At 40.2% G+C, this 19,602-nt stretch overlaps 1 protein-coding gene across 2 annotated transcripts in view; it reads left to right on the top strand.

Annotated features, from left to right (window-relative positions):
• Window positions 1-19,301, top strand: part of TEK (TEK receptor tyrosine kinase) — a 59,653-nt gene extending 40,352 nt beyond the window's left edge. Inside the window, exons 6-23 of one of the 2 annotated variants that reach the window (XM_069002349.1) lie at window positions 22-162; window positions 363-491; window positions 1,457-1,611; window positions 1,869-2,010; window positions 6,602-6,763; window positions 7,565-7,699; window positions 8,469-8,762; window positions 10,019-10,318; window positions 10,823-10,980; window positions 12,216-12,426; window positions 13,363-13,473; window positions 13,819-14,009; window positions 14,427-14,540; window positions 15,430-15,500; window positions 16,098-16,138; window positions 17,245-17,341; window positions 17,818-17,917; window positions 18,047-19,301. In XM_069002349.1, coding sequence (XP_068858450.1) covers window positions 22-162; window positions 363-491; window positions 1,457-1,611; window positions 1,869-2,010; window positions 6,602-6,763; window positions 7,565-7,699; window positions 8,469-8,762; window positions 10,019-10,318; window positions 10,823-10,980; window positions 12,216-12,426; window positions 13,363-13,473; window positions 13,819-14,009; window positions 14,427-14,540; window positions 15,430-15,500; window positions 16,098-16,138; window positions 17,245-17,341; window positions 17,818-17,917; window positions 18,047-18,121 — 2,627 coding nt within the window. In that variant the 3' untranslated portion in view covers window positions 18,122-19,301. The remainder of the gene's footprint in view (window positions 1-21; window positions 163-362; window positions 492-1,456; window positions 1,612-1,868; window positions 2,011-6,601; window positions 6,764-7,564; window positions 7,700-8,468; window positions 8,763-10,018; window positions 10,319-10,822; window positions 10,981-12,215; window positions 12,427-13,362; window positions 13,474-13,818; window positions 14,010-14,426; window positions 14,541-15,429; window positions 15,501-16,097; window positions 16,139-17,244; window positions 17,342-17,817; window positions 17,918-18,046) is intronic. The other variant, XM_069002351.1, reaches the window with a different exon arrangement.
• The last annotated feature ends 301 nt before the right edge of the window (window positions 19,302-19,602 follow it).

The raw sequence follows: 19,602 nt of genomic DNA, 5'->3' as shown, positions 1-19,602 counted from the left end.
TTCCCTCTCTCCCTTCAACAGCTTGTGGAGCCAACACATTTGGTAAAACATGTGAAGAGACCTGTAAAGAAAATTATGGCTGCAGAAACTATATGTTCTGTCTACCAGATCCCTATGGTTGTTCTTGTGCCACAGGATGGACGGGACTGGAATGTGATAAAGGTATAGTAAAAAAAGAAAAAAAGAATGGAGGGGGTCCTTAATGTTCTGCACCCAGGAAATACAGAAGGAAACCAAAAGAGGAGAATAATAGACGGTATTTTTTACAATCATCTAAAATGATTTTTTCAGTAATGAGATTGAAAAATAATGCAACATATTTTATAGTACCTTTGCACTAACTGCAACATCTGTACTTGCAGAATGCAAACCTGGGTTTTATGGATCAGATTGCAAACTCAAATGTAATTGTCACAATCGAGGAACATGCGACAGATTTAAGGGCTGCATCTGCTCCTTTGGATGGCATGGTCTGCAATGTGAAAAAAAAGGTAAAGAAAAGTAGTAAATGATTGTTTCCAGTGTAACTGAAACAGATATTAATGCTGGTACAGCATTACTGCTCCAGGCTGGTATTCTTGCTCTGCCCACTACTTTCCAGGGGCCCAGACACTTCTGTATAGCCTTATTGCAATAGAGTATTTTTAAGCCTCTGACCTATATGTTGCATTTAATCTGATTTTGCTTTCATTAGAGGTAGATCTTCAAGCTTTACTCCATCGGGCTTGACTGATCTTAACATCAAACCCTGACAAAAGCTGCACATCCAGCCTTTTATATAGTCTCATGGTATTTTACCATTACCTCCCCCTTGTTTGTCTGCATACATTCCTATACCATGAGTTTCATGACCTGAAAGTGATGACTGAGACACTAAGACAACACCAGAGTTTGAAACTGCTCTGTCTCTCTGAGAGAAAGTAAAGTTTGCAAAGCTGAACATACCTTGTCTCATTGGATTCAGGCAAGGTGATCTGTAAGATGCACTCAGCATTTATTATTTTAGCTGGATAAATAAAGTGACAAATCCACTGATGATTTGTAAAGCTTTACAAGAACAAAAACAAATAGAGAAGTAAGACTGTGATCCAACCAGCCAAACTATACTGTTGTGATCTCACTGGTCTTACAAACAGATAAAATAGAGAGCAAGTACGTACTGTAGGTCAGAACAAAATGTGTGCGTGATTTTGCCATGGCTAGACTGTTTGTACTTAAAATGTCAGCAAGGAAGAGAGGAGAAGGTTCACAAAAAGAAAGAAGAGTGAACACAGGGCTCATTCCTTCTCACATTATATATAAAATGATGTAAAAAATGTTGACTTTGCTAAGCATGATTCTTGCATATGCCCACGTGAGGGAAGGCAGAGCCAGACACCCACACTGCCTGCACACCTAAACCCATCTTTTTAAATGTCTGTTTGAAGGGTGATGTAGTACTATATATCTTCTGTAGGTTCAGCAGATTTTTCGCCTCAGATAGTAAATTTACTAGATCCTGTGGAACTCAATTCTGGCGTCGAGTTCAAGCCATTTTGTATAGCAACTGGGATGCCACTTCCTAAATCTGAAGAATTCAAACTCTTGAAACAAGATGGAACTGTCCTAAGGGTAGGCTCCTGATCAATTTCTTTCTTCTGTTTCCAATGCTTTTATTGACTTTACCTGAAGTGAATGCATACTATGGTTTTCAAGCATAGTATGAAATTTTGGTATTCTGGGATACCCCATGAAGTTCTCAGCATATATGAAAATATGGTGTTGACCATTATAGATGCTTTTTATAGATATTGCTAAACTCAAAGTATCATCGGAATACTCCAAAATGCCCAAATTTTTCAGGTCCTGTACATCTTTTGTCATTTCAGCCTGATGAAATTTCTACCAGTAATCGTTCTGAAGCCATGTTCAGAATTAATCGAATCCTGCCCGGTGATACAGGAACTTGGGTTTGCAGTGTACAGACAGTAGCAGGAATGGCAGAGAAACCATTTCAAGTTACAGTCAAAGGTAAAAGCATGAATTTCTTCAAGTGCCTTTGTCTCTCTAATTTTAAGCACAACTTTATACTCTAGCATGGCTGAGCTTTCTGTTCTCTGCACTGCCGAAAAATGCCATGTCTCAGTTTTGGAGACAGAACTTCAGGAGGAAACACTCCACAGTGAGTGTCTCCTCCAAAGGAAAAGGGCCGCCCCTTTTCCTCCACCAATTAGACAAGTGGGTCACAGCAAACTAAAATGGAGAAAACAGTTTATTAACACACAAACAAAACAGGATGGAACAGAAAAAAAACCAAAAAACTCAAAATACAACAAATTCCTGGAGAGGGAGCAGACACGCGGGCTCGGACCAGCTGGGGCCACTTGCAGCCTCCCTGGACCGGTGAGGAGGGAAGGGAGGCAGTGAGGCAAGGGCAAGGGAAGGGAAAAAGAACAAGAAAAAAAACCCAGCAGAACCTTTTCCCACTAGCCGGAACACAAAGGAAACCCAAAGAGCAGCACAGCGCTCCCGGCACACTCCCTCCCGAGCCCGCAGAGCCCCTGAGCCGCTGGGCCCGGCCGTTCATCGGCCCCGCACTCGGTCCTGTGGCCCCGGGTCCATCGTAAAGAAACAGCGCCTTGGGCACTGAGCGGATGGGTAAGGAATAAAGCGGCTTCGTAACATCACCCCAGGACATTCCACCCCTTATTCCATACTGTCTGCTCAATGCCCAAATTAATACATTTCAACTTTAAACATAAACGTTTATACATATATGTACAGCTACGAATTGGATCTCTTGGGCAGGTCCCTTGACTTTGTTCTTTTTGATGGCAAAGCCAGCTTCCAGGAGAATATGGATGATCTTCTTTCCTTTCCCAAATACCTCTGATGCCGTGTTCCCCCACACAATGATGTCATCAATGTTTTGCAGATGTTCTGGAGCCTCACCCTTTTTCCAGTGCAGTCTGGATCAGTCCATGGCAGATGGTGGGACTGTGCTTCCACCCCTGGGGCAATCGGTTCCAGGTGTACTGCACACCCCTCCAGGTGAAAGCAAACTGAGGCCTGCACTCTGGTGCCAAAGGAATGGAGAAAAATGCATTAGCAATGTCAGTAGTGGCATACCACTTCGCTGCTTTGGACTCCAGCTCGTACTGGAGCTCCAACATGTCCGGCACAGCAGCGCTCAGTGGTGGAGTCACTTCATTCAAGGCACGATAGTCCACAGTCAATCTCCATTCCCCATCAGACTTGCGCACAGGCCAAATGGGGCTGTTGAAGGGTGAGTGGGTCTTGCTGACCACCCCTTGGCTCTCCAGCTCACGGATCATCTTGTGGATGGGAATCACGGCATCTCGATTTGTCCGATACTGCCGGCAGTGCACTGTCGAGGTGGCAATTGGCATTCGTCGCTCTTCCACTTTCAGGAGCCCAACTGCAGAAGGATTCTCAGATAGTCCAGGCAGGGTGTTCAACTGCCTAATGCCCTCTGCCTCCACAGAAGCTATTCCAAAGGCCCACCTGAATCCCTTCAGGTCTGTACTTCCTCCGGAGGAAGTCTATGCCCAGAATGCACGGGGCCCCTGAGTGTTTCTTCCACTCTTGTCCAGTTAGGCTCAGGTCGGCTTTGAGCAGTGTCAACTGCTGCGATCCACCTGTTACTCCAGAAATAGAAACTAGTTCTGCCCCCACATGTCTCCATGGAATCAAGGTGCACTGCACGCCCGTGTCAACCGAGGCTTCATATCTCTGTGGTTCTGATGTGCCAGGCCATCGAACCCACAGTGTCCAAAAGACATGATTTTCCCTGGCCTCTACCAGGCTAGAGGCAGGGCCCCTCTAGTCCTGGTTATCACTTGAAACTTGAGCTACTTCCCTTCTGGTGGGACTCCCTCTCTCAGCATTACCATCCTTCAATTCACACACCCGTGCTGCCAGGACAGAAGTTGGTCTTCCATCCCACCTCCTCATGTCTTCCCCACTGCCAAACAGGAAGAACCACAACTCTTGGGGTGCACCCTCTCTCCCTAGCCATGGGACATCTGCTTCTGGTAACAGGGCCTCTGGTCTGCACTGATGAGATTTAGAGAAGGTCCTCTTTCAGCTCCTTCCTGAGTTTCTGATGAGTCTTGTACATCCTATCTTCTTTCCTCTGTATGGTCTCTGACAGACTCTTTTCCACAGCTGCAATTCTTGCTTGTGTTGGCCTGCGCAGAGTGTCTGCATATGCCCGGAGCCTCCTCAACATGGAATTCACTGTCTCATCCCCATCATTCCATGTCATCACTGCTAAAGCAGGGGCATATTCTGGTGGTGCATGTTGTGCAAGTTTCAGCCACATTACCGGTGCGCATTTTACCATGTCAGGGCTCCTAATTGCTTGGTCATCTGAGAACATGATCTCTATCACTGCCAGTTCTCTCAGGCATTGAGTCCCGTGTTCCATGGTTTTCCAGGGGTTTAGCTGCAGCTGAAGATCTTCCCGGCACAGGTATCTTTCCTTCACACTTTTTAAGAGCTGTGTCCAGAGACTGAGAGCTTCAGGGCCCCTTGTCATCCCTTGGTCGATACTTAAATCATGTGACAGGGATCCCAAATGCCTCTCTTCAGTGCCATCCAGAATTGTATCATCACCTGCAGCATCCCAGATTCGGACCATCCAACTTAATATAGTTTCATCAAGCCGTCGGGTGTAATCCTTCCTCAGGGTACGAAGGCTCTATGGACAGGGACTCTGTGATGATTTCAGGTTCCAATTCCTCTGCTGGCTGTGAAGGTCCTGGTTGCCTGCCATCATCCACTGGGCAAGTGGATTTGGCTTTGTGTTTCTTTCTCTGGACAGGGGCAATTGTTATTGGTTTAGGTTCCCCATCTGCTTTAGCTGCAGCCAGAGTGATTGGGATGTCTGCTGACTTATTCTCCTGCTCTTCTGGCTGCATCTTCTGCCCTACAGTATCTAGCAGTGTGCAGTAAGCGTTAGATAGGACCCAGCACATGGCAATGTGCTTTTTCTTTTCATCAGCGTTGTTATTGCAGCTTTCTTTCAGATACTTCCCCACCTCAGCTGGATTCTGAATTCGTTCGGGGGGAAGTTCCAGGCTACTGGGTCAGAAAACTGCTTCAGGGTCTGGACTATGTCCTCCTATACCCCATACCACTTAGGATTTTCCCCAACTGGGGCAGGTGTCTGGGCAACCCCTCTGGAAATCTCGGCCCTTATTTTAGATAAGCTGGAGACCACATAGAGGAACCCTGCTAAATAACATAGCAAGAAGGTGGTATCTTTGACATCCAGGGGAAACTGGACACTTTCAAAAGGTGACGTGCCAGATCTGAAGGGGAAGGAGGAGATGAAAGGCTGGGAATTATCATCCCCTGCTTTTCCCCGAACAAACTGGTGTAATTACTAATACATTCCAAAAGAAAACTACCAAGGCCAGGATGGAAAAACAACATAACATACACATTCTCAATGGTTTCCATTACTTTTGTCAAACTTCGAGAAATCACTAACACCAGGCATATTGAAATGGCAGTCCTGATTCTTATTCCTGACTTATAAAAAGTATAAGCCAGGAACCCGATTGTTCATAGCTGTGGACATGAACTTATGGTTAGGTTCCACAGAAAAATTATTAAATTGAACAGCATGGTCTTACTGCTGTACTTCAATACAAAATGCTTCAAACCAGAATGTTGGGGTTTTTTTCCACTTCCATGTGCCCCTTAAGTTGGGCACCAAATTTATGTCTCGGTTTTGGATACAAAACTTCAGGAGGAAACACTCCGGAGTGAGTGTCTCCTCCAAAGGGAAAAGGGCCGCCCCTTTTCCTCCACCACTAAGACAAGTGGGTCACAACAGGTGAAAGTGGGAAAACCAAACTGTTTATTAACACCAAACAAAACAGGGTAGAAGAGGATAAAAAAAACCCAAACCTCAAAATACAACAAATTCCCAGAGAGGGAACAGACACGTGGGCTCGGACCAGCTGGGCCACCCTGCGGGCCCGCCGGGGCCACCTGCAGGCTCCCCGGACCGGCGAGGAGGGAAGGGAGGCAGTGAGGCAAGGGCAAGGGAAGGGAAAAAGAACAAGAAAAAAAACCCAGCAGAACCTTTTCCCACTAGCCGGAACACAAAGGAAACCCAAAGAGCAGCACAGCGCTCCCGGCACACTCCCTCCCGAGCCCGCAGAGCCCCCGAGCCGCTGGGCCCGGCCGTTCATCGGCCCCGCACTCGGTCCTGTGGCCCCGGGTCCATGGTAAAGAAACAGCGCCTTGGGCACTGAGCGGATGGGTAAGGAATAAAGCGGCTTCGTAACATCACCCCAGGACATTCCTGAATCAATATTTACAGTTGGAATATGAACAAAAACCCATTATAAGTACCATGCTAATTATGTATATTGAAAGAATAAGTGTGATGATAAGGTTTAGAAGAACACCCAAATTTTTTTTTAAATATCTTAACTGTCAGCTTTAGTGTGTAAAGACCTATCTATTTTGTGAGAGTTTTGACGAGCATCTTCCATTTTCCTACAGATCTAGGAATAACCAGAGTCTTACTGATATACAAAGCTAAAAGGTTATATAAAAGGTTAATACTTGCATTCTTGTTCAGTTCCTCCTGTGCCGCAGTTTGCCCCGAGGCTGACAGACAGAGGACATAATTTTCTCATAATTGATATCAATGCTGAATTACACAATGGAGATGGACCTGTTGTGTCTACAAAACTTCTGTACAAGCCAGCAAAACGTTATCAGTCCTGGATGTCTGTGGAAGGTAAGAGGACATTCTTTAATTCCCTTAAAGACAAATTTCACCTACCAACTGAAACATCATGTGTTTCTGTTCTTGATAGCCTCAAAAGAATCTACAATGCATAGAAGTTAAACCTTTTGTGACTGGATGTGTGACTGTTTATCACTACACATAATGTTCATGTGGATATGTTACACCAACAGTAGTCAAAAGTGTATATTCAGTTTAGGAACAAAAGGTTTTCCCCTTCTTCCTTAGGATTAAGTGTACTCAGTATTGGGCTCAGCTGTTTTAAACTCCCATGTAAACAGGTTTTCAAAAGCAGTGGGCAGTATGGAGACATGCTGGGGCATCCAGCATCTTGTGTTGTGTTCATTGTGCCCCTGGTGAACAAAGTAACTTACCAAAATATTTATCAGTAATAGTATGGGCAAAATGAAACCTGCTTATGAGTTAGATGACCTCCTCCAGCTGTGCTTTCAAATTTTATGCACGGCCTAAAATACTATAGGAAACATTACAGGAACTTTAACAACAGCTGTTACTAAATCAGTATAATCCAAAATCTGTGTACAGAAAGAACACTAAGTAACCAATATAGTTCTGTCTTGAAAGAAGGGCAGATGAAGCAACCTTTGGGCTGGGTTGGAACTCAACTTAAAAATAATTATTTTATACATCTAATTAGTTTATCCTAGTGAATCAAGAACAACAACAAAAAATGGAGCCTGAATATCTTACCTTGTATTATCCAAACATTTTCTTCCATAACATATTTCAACATGGGCCATGGTTTTACTTTCTTTTGACTTTTGTTGTCAGTAAAAGACACAACTAAAAGACTGGACAATCTGGAACCCAAAACAGAGTATCAGTTCTGTGTTCAGCTGAGTCGGCAAGGGGAAGGTGGGGAAGGCCATCCTGGACCACAGGCCAGCTTCACAACAGCTGCGCTTGGTAAGTCACCACCATGGCTTTTCACAAATGGGGTGTTTCAGCTGTTTTTCTCTGTGGTCTGTTCCCTGATCTCTGTCAGAACACTTTCACTTGAGCAAAGAAGGCTGCACTTGAAAACTTTGTAGACTCTTTCAGAAGAATCTCAGACAAAGGGATATTAAAAAAAAAAAGGAAGGAAAGGAAAAGAAAGGAAAGGAAAAAAACAAATCATAAAACAGAGGTGAAGAGAAGCAGAAAAAGGCAGATCTATTCTTTTCCCTGATTTAGAGATGAGGGATCTGGGTAAGAAGAATTTATATATTTTGGCTAGCTATGCAGCAGAGTTGGAGATAAAAATCACTTTTTTGCAGTCCTTCCTTCTACTGTTAGATCAATTTACTTTAAAAATGAAGATGTTTTAACAAGCAGGAAAGTTTTTAGTCCACTGAGGATAGATCCCAAACTGAATACAGACATACAGAATAAATGAGGATTGCACCAGGACCTATCTAACAAGACAACACCAGTTGGCTTCTCACATCTAAGAAGTGCAACTGCAACACCAGCTCATTGAAGACACCCTTTTGTTGCCACATCAGCTGTTGATAAGATACTGTGGGACTATCACCGCCTCTTAGATGTAGCTTCTGCCAAATTATGTGGGATGGCTGAGAGAATTGCCCTATGTCACCCCAAGCTGGGGCAAGTGGTTGGGAATAACAGGTACCCTGTTTTAGCTTAGATACCAGACATGAAATGTTGTTCCCTGTTTCACTGTGGCTTTTCCAAGGTCTTCCTCCACCAGAAGGTATCACTCTCTTTCCAAAAAGTATGACATCACTGAATTTGTCATGGCATCCTTTAACACTGAGGACAGAGGATGATATTCGTGTTGAAGTGGAAAGGAAGAGCGTGAATGACAACGGTGACGAGAGCAGTGTTATTACTCAAGTGCCAGGAAATATGTCCACCTTGATCATTAAAGATCTTGAGCCTAGACAGCAGTACATGTGCAGGGTACGGGTGAACACCAGGTCCCAAGGAGAATGGAGCAACTATCTGTATGCATGGACTTTCAGTGACAGTAAGTGCTGATTCACATCCTTCTGTTTAATTCTTCATGTTACCCCCAGTGATCAGACTAATTGTCACTTGATGACTACATTAAATGTAATCCTTTATTTTGGTAACGCTTAGTTCCTGATGATCACTTGTGGTTGTTATTGCTATTATTTGGAAAGCTCAGCTTCCAAAGGAATTCTTCTACTGGAAATTGTCAGGAACTATTAATGTGTTGGGTTTTTTTTAAATGGAGAAAAACAAGCTTGAGAATCTATGTCTTCTTTTCAGTGCAACTCATGCTTCTGACACAAGTAGCATTTTTTTCCTTCTCCATATGATGAGCCATCAGAGTTCACTACTCCAAGCTCTTTTGTTACTCAGTTTGGCTATGATAATACAGAAATTGTCAGCACTTAAAGAAGAGAAGATACAATGCAAGGTAAAACCCCTGTGGGCAAAGAGTAGTTAAGTGTGCTACACTGAAGACCACCCTTGAATTCCCTGAGTGTGAGCAGTGTGCTTTCATAACATCACAACAAATGCCCTATCTGAATGAACTACCATCTGAACAGCTGTCCATCTGAATGGCTGATGGGTGACACTGCCCTTACCACACACTGGAAAGGTGGGCTTCTTCCTCCTTATAGGTCATGTAAGGATGCCCTCACTGAAATCCTATACGTATTAGTGGAAGAATTAAGGGCTGTCATGGGACTCTCAACTCTCCTGAGCTCTGACACCAAACTGCACTGAGAAACACATAAGGGTCCTCTTTTCCAGGAGAAGGTACTTAGCTTAGTATTCATGGCTGTGTCCACAAGTGTAGCACTCACCCCTTCTGGCGGTTTTCTGATTAGATTTTTGGAAATGTTGGTATCAATTTCCTTTCTCTCTAACAGCCTGACAGGTAATTGCTCCCTGAAGCAGAGAAAGTGTGGGATATGGGAATTAAAAGGGAATGATGATTCAGTATAGAAGGAAATTAATATTAATCTGAAAGCAAATATGGTGTGCTTGCCTACAGATCAGAGAATGTGTATCTTCATCCAAAGACAGTATACTGAATGCCACTCCAGCTGCTCCTGGAAGTATGGAATACTGCTACAAGGATCATACTGCACATCAAGATCGTAAAATTATTGCATTCAGTAACCATAGCTCATCCACATATTTTGTTTCACACAGCAAAAGGAATGAGGAAAATGTTTTGTTCTCTGTGGAAAGGAGAAAGAGGTGGATGTACACTCCAATGCCCTGTGTGTTTGTGTTTGTTCTCAGGAATCCCTCCTGCACCAAACAACATCAGGTTTTCTAATACCACAGACACATCCTCAGTCATCTCTTGGACAGCTGCTGAGGGTCATTCCATCTCCTCCATCATCATCAGCTACAAAATTTATGGCAAGGCTGAGTACAACCACATCAATATTATCATAAAGAACACCAGCATTACTCAATATCACCTCAAGGGCCTTGAGCCAGATACTGTGTACCAAGTTCAGATTAATGCTCAGAACAACATTGGCTTGAGCAACCCGAACACATCATTTGAACTGAAGACTCTTCCAGAAACTAAAGGTTAGTTAATCCACCATACTGGATTTGCACAAACCAGGACAGGCTGTATAAACTAGTTAGCTAAGACACAGTCATAATACTAATTTTTGAATCTGAGTTTTCTTTTGCTCTTAATTTTAACACAAAACACACCACCACCAATATTTAATTCTTAGTTCACTGCATGGTATTGATGAAGTGACAACATGCACCATTTGTGTATATCCACCAGACAGAGACCAGAGACTCAAAAATTAAAGGAGCTGCATATAGCAAGACTATTAGATCACTAACAGAATGTGACCTCATCTCTGCTCTGACTGAATTCAACAGAATATGCAGGTGCTCATACATCTGAAATTCAGAGCATCCAATGTCTCTGACATTTTTGGAAAACAAAGGGATGTATCCGTACATCTTTAAACAGTTTACAAGACCAGAGTATTCAGTTACACATTGCTAATGTATTGCTAAACTCAGAATACGCTGAAAATAATGATGAATTCTTATGTCCTTCCTCAACAGCTCCATATGAATCAAAAGGAGGCAAAATGCTGCTTATTGCTATCCTTGGCTCTGCAGGGATGACCTGTGTAACAATTCTCCTAGCCTTTCTCATCATGCTGCAGTTAAAGCGAGCCAACTTCCAGCGTCGAATGGCTCAGGCTTTCCAAAATGTGGTGGTGGGTTACCAGCTTTCTTGTGTCAGTTTGGTTGTTAACTTTAGCTCATCTTTTCCTGGTTTTTCTTCCAATTTCTTTTTCCTGGTTTTCCTAAACACTGTCTTTTCTTTATGTGTGCAGTTAGCACTGTTGTAAAGCTTCTCTACTAGTGACCTCAAAGCTAAAGCAATCACAGTTACAGGCTAGGAGGTACAAAACTTGACTTGAAAAAAGTTGCAAACCATTTGCTATGCTCCTTCTTCTTCCTTGTCACTCTTGTGTATGACAAGTACCAAACCAGACGGAATAGAGGAGCCTGTTCTGCCTCTATGAAGTTGTGCCTGATTTTGAAAACTACCAAATATTTAATGTTGCTTGTGAGCATCAACAACAGCTAATACATGTTCATCCATTTTCAACCTGGGGACAGCACATCAGGGACCTATCAATGGCAACATTATAGTTTTGGCTGTGAGGAAATTGCTGAAGGTTTTAACATTACATGGAGATATCTCTCTATACACATGTATATATTTGTATCCTGCTGCAGTCTCTTAGTCACTCTGCTTTCTGGTGCTTTTCTCTGCCTTCATAGGGGAACCCATAGAGCAGAATGAAGCTGGCCCAAAGAGTTCCTTCATATGTATCTGAATAGGTTGTTTCATAAACAGGGACAAGGGGCTCACCCAATGATATGATCAGTCTGCAGGGCACACAGAATAGCTTTGTCTCCTAGTCCTAAAACTTTTCCCATAGCAGTATTTCATGAGAACGTGTAACTGAAGAGATGTCTCCTTAGGTATGGAGGAAGATAATTTCCGTTCTCTTTTTATTTCCTTGCTTCTTCTTGCCTCACCTCACCAACACAAGTTTTAATTAAGCCTAATATGAGATAAATCTCAAACCTGAGACTTAAAACTGCTTTTGAGATCAGTTTTATCACATTATTTTTTTGCCCATGTCCTTTATCTTCAAAAGGATTATAAGACTGTTCAGGAGGCCCAGATCTAAAAGGTACTTACACACAAATTAGAAGCCTGATTAATTTTGTGGATCTGGGCAGAACTCCTTGTAGCAATTAGTGTCTGAAGTAGTGTAACTGTCTAGAGTACTCTTGTGTATGTAAGAGATGGATTGGGTTCTCTGTGTGTGTGTGTGTGTAGATGAGTGAGCACAGGTATTTGGGAAATGTAATCAGAGCATTGCTCAGTGAAGTAGAAATCACAGTTAATGTTATTTGCTTAACTCTGTTGCAGAGGGAAGAGCCAGCTCTGCAGTTTAATTCCGGTACTCTCACTCTGAGCAGGAAAGCAAAAGCCAGTCCAGATCCTACTATTTATCCAGTTCTTGAATGGAATGACATAAAATTTCAAGATGTGATTGGGGAAGGTAACTTTGGGCAAGTCCTGAAAGCACGCATTAAGAAAGATGGCTTACGCATGGATGCTGCAATAAAAAGGATGAAAGGTAGTAAAGACCAGGGATTCTGTGACTAAAGAATTTTCTTGATTGTGTATTCCAGTGTTTCTCTGTCATACAAAATGCTTAGTAGCCCTCTTCTAAAGCTACAATAAATCTTCAAAATTACTAGTTAAATTGTATCAGGTGTCACTAGGCCAAGATTTGTCAACTGTACTTCTGCTGGGCAAAGTTAGTTTCTATTTCTCCTCAGTAGTTGATATCATTAAGTATCATGTATTTTTCAATTCATAGATCAGTATGAGCTTCATGTGAGTTCATCTGTAAGGCATGATGCATTGAATAAAGAGGAGCAAAGAACTAGTCTTGGTGCACAGCATTTGTTCATCTTGTTTACTTCAGCCATTCAGAGACAACTGCATCCATGCATCTATATATACACATACCATGGGGATATTAATCTTCTTTTTATTCATTGGGCATGATAGATACCTTCCAGAGAGAGCCACAATATGTACAATACTGCAAGAATGTACATGTTTTATTGTAATTCACTAGATCATTATTTAGGCAAATTGAAAAACACTTTTAAGTGGGATGATTAATTTCAAAATAGCCAAGGTCTGCATACAGGCAGAAATAATCAACAGCAAACGTAGGGAAGGATTTTTAAGCAGCTACTTTTCATAAGATCTGCTACAACATTTTACACTCTCAAGTAAGAAGGAGAGTGACAGGGTGTGTTAAGATGCTTCCTTTCTCTGAAGATAGCTTCTGCAGACATTTGTTTCTCTCTTTTTTTCCGTCTTATTGAAAAATCCTACCTTTTTCTGTAAATACTAATGTACCTTATAGTTTTCCTCTTTCTACTGGGGTTGAAATAGTAGTGGCCCAAGCAACTCAGAGTCCTCATAATTAAAAAAAAAATATTGTTATAAACTCAGTTCAGAGGAAAACATCAATGAGTGCTGTTTTGATTTTCAGAGTATGCCTCAAAAGATGATCACAGAGATTTTGCCGGAGAACTTGAAGTTCTTTGTAAACTTGGTCATCATCCCAACATCATAAATCTTTTGGGAGCATGTGAACATAGGGGTAAGGTACTATTGAATACATGCACTTTAAAAATTCGTTAAAAAAACCCCTCCCACAATATAGCCCATACAGTCCAGAGAAACACTACCAGGTCTGTGTACAACATTTGTTAAAAGGTCAGATAAACTTGTGTTTGGATCTACAAGCCCACATTAATGCTCCAGAAATGATGTTCAGTATTAGCTCTAAATTCTTCTCTACTCCTAGAAATTAGCCTGTTTGACATTTCCCTCCAGTCTGTTTTATGTTTATTTCCTTTCCGTGTAAATTTCAGTGCAAATTTCCAAAGACTATTACTGACCATCTCTTACTTTGTGATATGCTTACTATCTGATGTTTCGTTAGGATATCTTTACCTTGCTATTGAATATGCCCCCCATGGAAATTTACTGGACTTCCTTCGGAAAAGCAGAGTACTAGAGACAGACCCGGCATTTGCTATTGCCAACAGTACTGCATCTACACTTTCCTCACAGCAACTTCTGCATTTTGCAGCAGATGTTGCCAGAGGGATGGACTACTTGAGCCAGAAACAGGTCAGTCTTCAACTCTCTATCCACTGAAAGCATGGCAAATAATTTTCTGGGGAATATGCCCTTTAATTAAATTAATTTTTAATTTTAACTTCTATAGCACACACTGAATGAGATTTATTTTGTTGTCTCCACTTAAACCTATCAAATACTATGTCATGAGGAATCATGGAAGAGGCATCAAAACAAAACAACATGGTAGTTAACTGCTTTCATTTTCAGATAAAGTTTAAGATGTTCTTGGTAGTGACATACCACGCCATTTTCTTTGTTTTGTGTTCTTACTCCAAATGTTTGCAATTTTCAATAAAGCAGTAAAGTAATACATGTAAAACTCAATTATACTGACTTCCTTATTTTATTACATTATTATTATTATTATTGTGGTTGTTATTATTATTACTATTATGATTATTTTAGTTTATTCATCGAGATTTGGCAGCAAGAAACATCTTGGTCGGAGAAAATTATGTTGCAAAAATAGCTGACTTTGGCTTGTCAAGAGGTCAAGAAGTTTATGTTAAGAAGACCATGGTAAGGACCAAACCAAATTGATACAGTCTGTTTTCTTAATTTTGTTTTCTTATTTCTTAATCTGTGTTTTCATATGAACAAAAATGCAAATTTACAGGTATTACAGAACTGATTATTTAAATGCTATAGTTGACATGTAAAACATGCATGTGTTTATTAATATACACATAAATACATCTACTTGTAAATAAATTCTATACCATGTTTATAATATACAATGTCATTTTAAATTATATGAATATGGATGACAGTAAACTAGATGAGTCAAGCTGGTCTAATTCTATTGAACAAGGCCAAAGTTAGCAATATGGTAACCAGAGGTACATCAGGATGTGTCCAGAGTTAATGCTTTGGAAGATCTGAAAGAGAAAGATATGTAACAAACATCATGTAGCTATAGACCAGAAATAGCACTGTGTTGTCAAGGCAACAAGATGGTCAGAGGCATTGTCTTAAGTATTATTTACATTTCACCTTGATGCTGATTAGATGATTTTTTTATTAGCTTTCATGTGAACTGTTCCCTTGGGAAGCAAATCATATAATCTTAGGATCATGGAATGACTTGTTTTGAAAGGGACCTCAAAGACCATCTAGTTCCAACCCCACCTTTCACTACACCAGGTTATTCAGAGCCCCATTCAGCTTGGCCTTGAACAGTCCTACATCCACAATTTCTCTGGCCAATGTGTTCGAGTGTCTCATCACTCTCACAGTAAAGAATTTCTTCTGTAAAAATGCACAAGTTTAATAAGTTTATTTACTTGATAAAGTTTACTTGAATAAAGTCAGTTTTCATTAAGGTAACACAGAACGATTGTTGGCATAGAAATTGCAATAGTGCTATGCCAAGAACTGAAAAATAAAACTTTCATTAAATAATTTCCAGGGACGGCTTCCAGTGCGATGGATGGCAATTGAATCTTTAAATTACAGTGTTTACACCACAAATAGTGATGTGTAAGTATGTGTTCAAGCAGCATTTTTTTAAACAAAGAAATATTTTTCCATATCAAGGAAAGTTTGGCAGCTAGCATGAGACATCCACTCTTAACTCACAATACTCAGTAGTCATGTCAGCATGAGTGAGCAATGGAAGCAAAACATAAAACCCATAACAAAAAAGTTACTTATATTTCTTCGTCAGGGTCTGATCTAGTTCTGTGTTCACAACCTACTTAGATGTGCCCCACTACTTTAGCTGTATTTCTCTTTCAAAACAGGAGACCTGATGAATCTTTGGGAAACCCAGAGGAAATTGGTATTTTATTTAGGAAACTAGAAATTGTATTTGGAAAAGCAATTCTATAACTACAGTATTTGCTGAAAGCTCACAATCTGATAAAGGTCTTTGGTTGACTCAGAGCGAATTAATTTTGCTACTTTTCCTGCTTTCTGATTCTACAAACCCCAGCATTATACAAAACTTTATAAAAAACACAGAAAAACATATCACACTTCTCTGTGTTCCCTGAATATTAGCAAAACTATCTACCATTTAAAAATATCAATTCTTATTGCATTCTTGTTGCACTTCATAATATCCCTCTGTTGCAGATGGTCATATGGTGTCCTCTTATGGGAAATTGTTAGTTTAGGTAAGTATCTGAACTTTGTACTGCACAAATAAACAATCTGAGCCAAGGCAGCTCCATTCACTCAGTCTTTTAAAATATATTGCTTCAAAATAGCAGTATTTTTTCAATTTTCTTTCTGTTTTATTCAATACATTTTATTTAGGTTCAGTATGCTTGGAAATAAAATTGTCAGATTTTCAATTCAGATACCATTTTAAATGAGAAAGAACCGTAATGATCATGTTTTCATTACACTATAAAACCAAGGCCATACCTAAATATAAACTCCAGGATATCATATGATATTATAGCCTGAATACAATGTTTTGGTGGGTGGCTTTTCCCCAGCTTTCCTGCATTTTAAATCAAGACTTACATTTTAGTGATATTGCAGGGTAGGGGAGTAATTAGCTCCTACTCCAACTATTCATGAAGAAAATTTTTGAACATTAACCTTCAAATAAAATTTAGAGTTCATTTCTGCAGACACCTCTATCCATCATGATTGTGATACAGCCTCTCACCACTCAAAATCACTGTGTTACATCTCCCTTGTGATTTGCCCTGGAGATATACCCATGCCGGCCAGGAGATGCTACTGACTGAGGTGCACATTGCCTACTGGACTGATCATGAGCTCTGTATTTCTGATTTGTTCCTGGCTTTCTTTACTAAATGGGTTTGCATTAGATATGGATGCCGTGTGGAAAATCAAGACTCTAAGCAACCAAATATCTGCAGAAAGGGGCAAAACCAGCTGATAGTAAGAGCTCCATGAGTCCATACCAGATATTATTATGATGCTAATGAAGGAATGACTTGCCTAGTGACATCAATGCTGTTGAAAAAACACTTCAAATACAATCAGATCCAGGCCCTCAGACTCGTAGAGAAATTTAGGCCAGCCCCACAGATGAGAATATTGACAATTAATTTTATTTTTCTCTTCAATATTGTGCATCAAGCAGTAAGGAAGCATTAACAATAAAAATGTAGCTGCAAAATATTTCCTAATTTTGGATTAATTTAGCTGTTACTATGTCAGTCATACCTTTCCATGTCTACTATGGAATTAAACTTTATTTTATTAAAACCCTCTTCTGTTCATGACAATGGTTAAACTTAAGGTGGAACACCATATTGCGGAATGACATGTGCAGAACTATATGAAAAACTCCCTCAAGGCTACCGACTGGAAAAGCCTCTCAACTGTGATGATGAAGTGTGAGTATTGCCTCAGAAAAAAACCAAAAAGAAACAGAGTAACACAACATCAGCTATAGAAAATACATGATTTCTACAAGAAACTAATAAACAATTTTTTTTAAATATAAAAACTACATTTAAGAATTCAAAAGGAGCACAAAATATAAAAAGTACATTAAAAAATTAAAAAGAACACAAGTCCTTTTGTGCACAGCATGCACTGTTAATTTGCCATGAATACTTTCCCAGGCTCTCTGTTCTAGCCAGTTACCCTGCTCTTTACACAACATGCCAGGGTTTTAGCTCAAAGAGAGGTTTTTGATTATTTGAGTAAAAAAATTTCTTTTCAGGAAGCAACTAACTATTGTAATTTCAGCTATGTATAAATCCATTTTCCTCTGAAAGTGGAATGTGCACAATCTTTAAATTATCATAATTTTTTAACTTTAACCTATGTATCTAAACTATCAAATGCTGGTGTTTGATTTTTAAAGGTATGACCTAATGAGACAGTGCTGGAAAGAGAAACCATATGAAAGACCATCATTTGCTCAGATACTGGTGTCACTGAACAGGATGTTAGAAGACAGGAAGGTAAGAATAAAATTCTATTTTAAATATATATATATATAAATAATTAGGCTATGAATAATTTCAGTATTATTTAGGGTCCTTGAGGTAATGCACCTTGCATCACACCTTCTCTGTTTATTTCTTTCCCAGACCTATGTGAATACTACCCTATACGAGAAATTTACTTACGCAGGCATTGATTGCTCCGCTGAAGAAGCTGCTTAAGACGGGACAAATCTTCATTCATCAATGATGTATTACAGAAACCCAAAATTCAATCTCCTGGAGCCCAAAATGTGATGTGCTGTGTAGAACTGCGTCTAGTTCTAACTATATATAATACAGCAATACTGTTTTACCACAGTTATGTGTGTGACTATCACACAGTAACCTCTGCCTTCACAGGCTGTAGAAGTGTATATACTGTCCAAAGCAGGTATAGACTGAAGTAATGAAATCTGTTGTTTCATATGCAGGGTTTTCTTTTTTCCTAGTCATGTAGATATAATGTCTACATACATATTGTAATGCATTAGGTGTTGCCATCTTAGATTTTTTTTATATTTTCCAAGAGCTACTCATAGCAAAGTGGTAACTTATTGTAGTATTCCATGTACACGTCATTCTGTCTGAAACAAAAATGCTAGGCAGTTGCAACAATGGAAGTTGTAATCCAGTGTGCTCAACTAGGATAATTAAGACAGACTCCTATTTGAATGCAAAAGTAGAAATAATCTAGTCAAAAGTTTTGTTGACACTTGTAAGATATAAGGCTATTGCTCTTTCGTTGCCTGGTGTGGTGGTCAGTTTTTGCCCATATGCAAAATATACATATATTTTGAAGTGTTTAATGCTATCAGAGGCAGCCATACAGCAATTATCATGAAGTGTAGGTTTGAGGAGCATACTATGTATTGCAAACCACATTTTTACAACCCGTCTGGATATACATGAGACCTATTCAATTTGTATTTAATTTAATAATTTCACTGCATAATTATAAATTACTACCTATTATATACAAGCAGGGCTTACTTACTTTTGTTCACTTTACCCTCTCATTCAGTCTGTAGTGTGGTATGACCTCTTAAAAATATCATACTCAAATGCTTCAAAACAGCGATATTTTGACCTGCCAGAAAGGTCCCTAGTCCTTAGGTAAGACACACAGAGGCAGGATTGGCTTGAACTTCTGGTGTCAAGCCAGGTACAAGGGATTTGGTGAGTTTACCCTATCCAAATTTCACATATCAGCCAACTTCATGTTTTGCACATATGCTCCCCTCTTTCCCTTGACTTACCAGCTTGTAACTGTCCATCAGACCACAGTGACTTTCCAGTTGGGTGCATCAAGTCATCCATCCCCTAAGACTTGGAGAAAGATTCTTGAGAGAGTACAAGATTTCCCCTTCTGATTCTTACTTTGTGGATGGGTATGTGGTTGGTTACAAGGTGGGGGTATCACAGCACAGTATAGAGTAACATTAATGACATACACCAGACTGACTCAAATAGAAGCACCAAGAACCCTATTAAAAGGGATTAAGCCAACAAACAAGGGTGCTGAGATGACTTGTGTGGCCTTGAGATAGGCAGAACTTGCACTGTAAACCAGGTGCTAGATGTAAACTAGGAGTTTATTGTTGGGGATTTAAATAAGTTTACTTATAGAATATTAGAAATTAACTGTGTAGGTTTAAGTTTAA

Source organism: Aphelocoma coerulescens, assembly GCF_041296385.1.
Source record: "Aphelocoma coerulescens isolate FSJ_1873_10779 chromosome Z unlocalized genomic scaffold, UR_Acoe_1.0 ChrZ, whole genome shotgun sequence".
NCBI lineage: Eukaryota > Metazoa > Chordata > Aves > Passeriformes > Corvidae > Aphelocoma > Aphelocoma coerulescens.
Note: the sequence above shows the minus strand (reverse complement) of the source record. Positions and strands in the feature narration are given on the sequence as shown.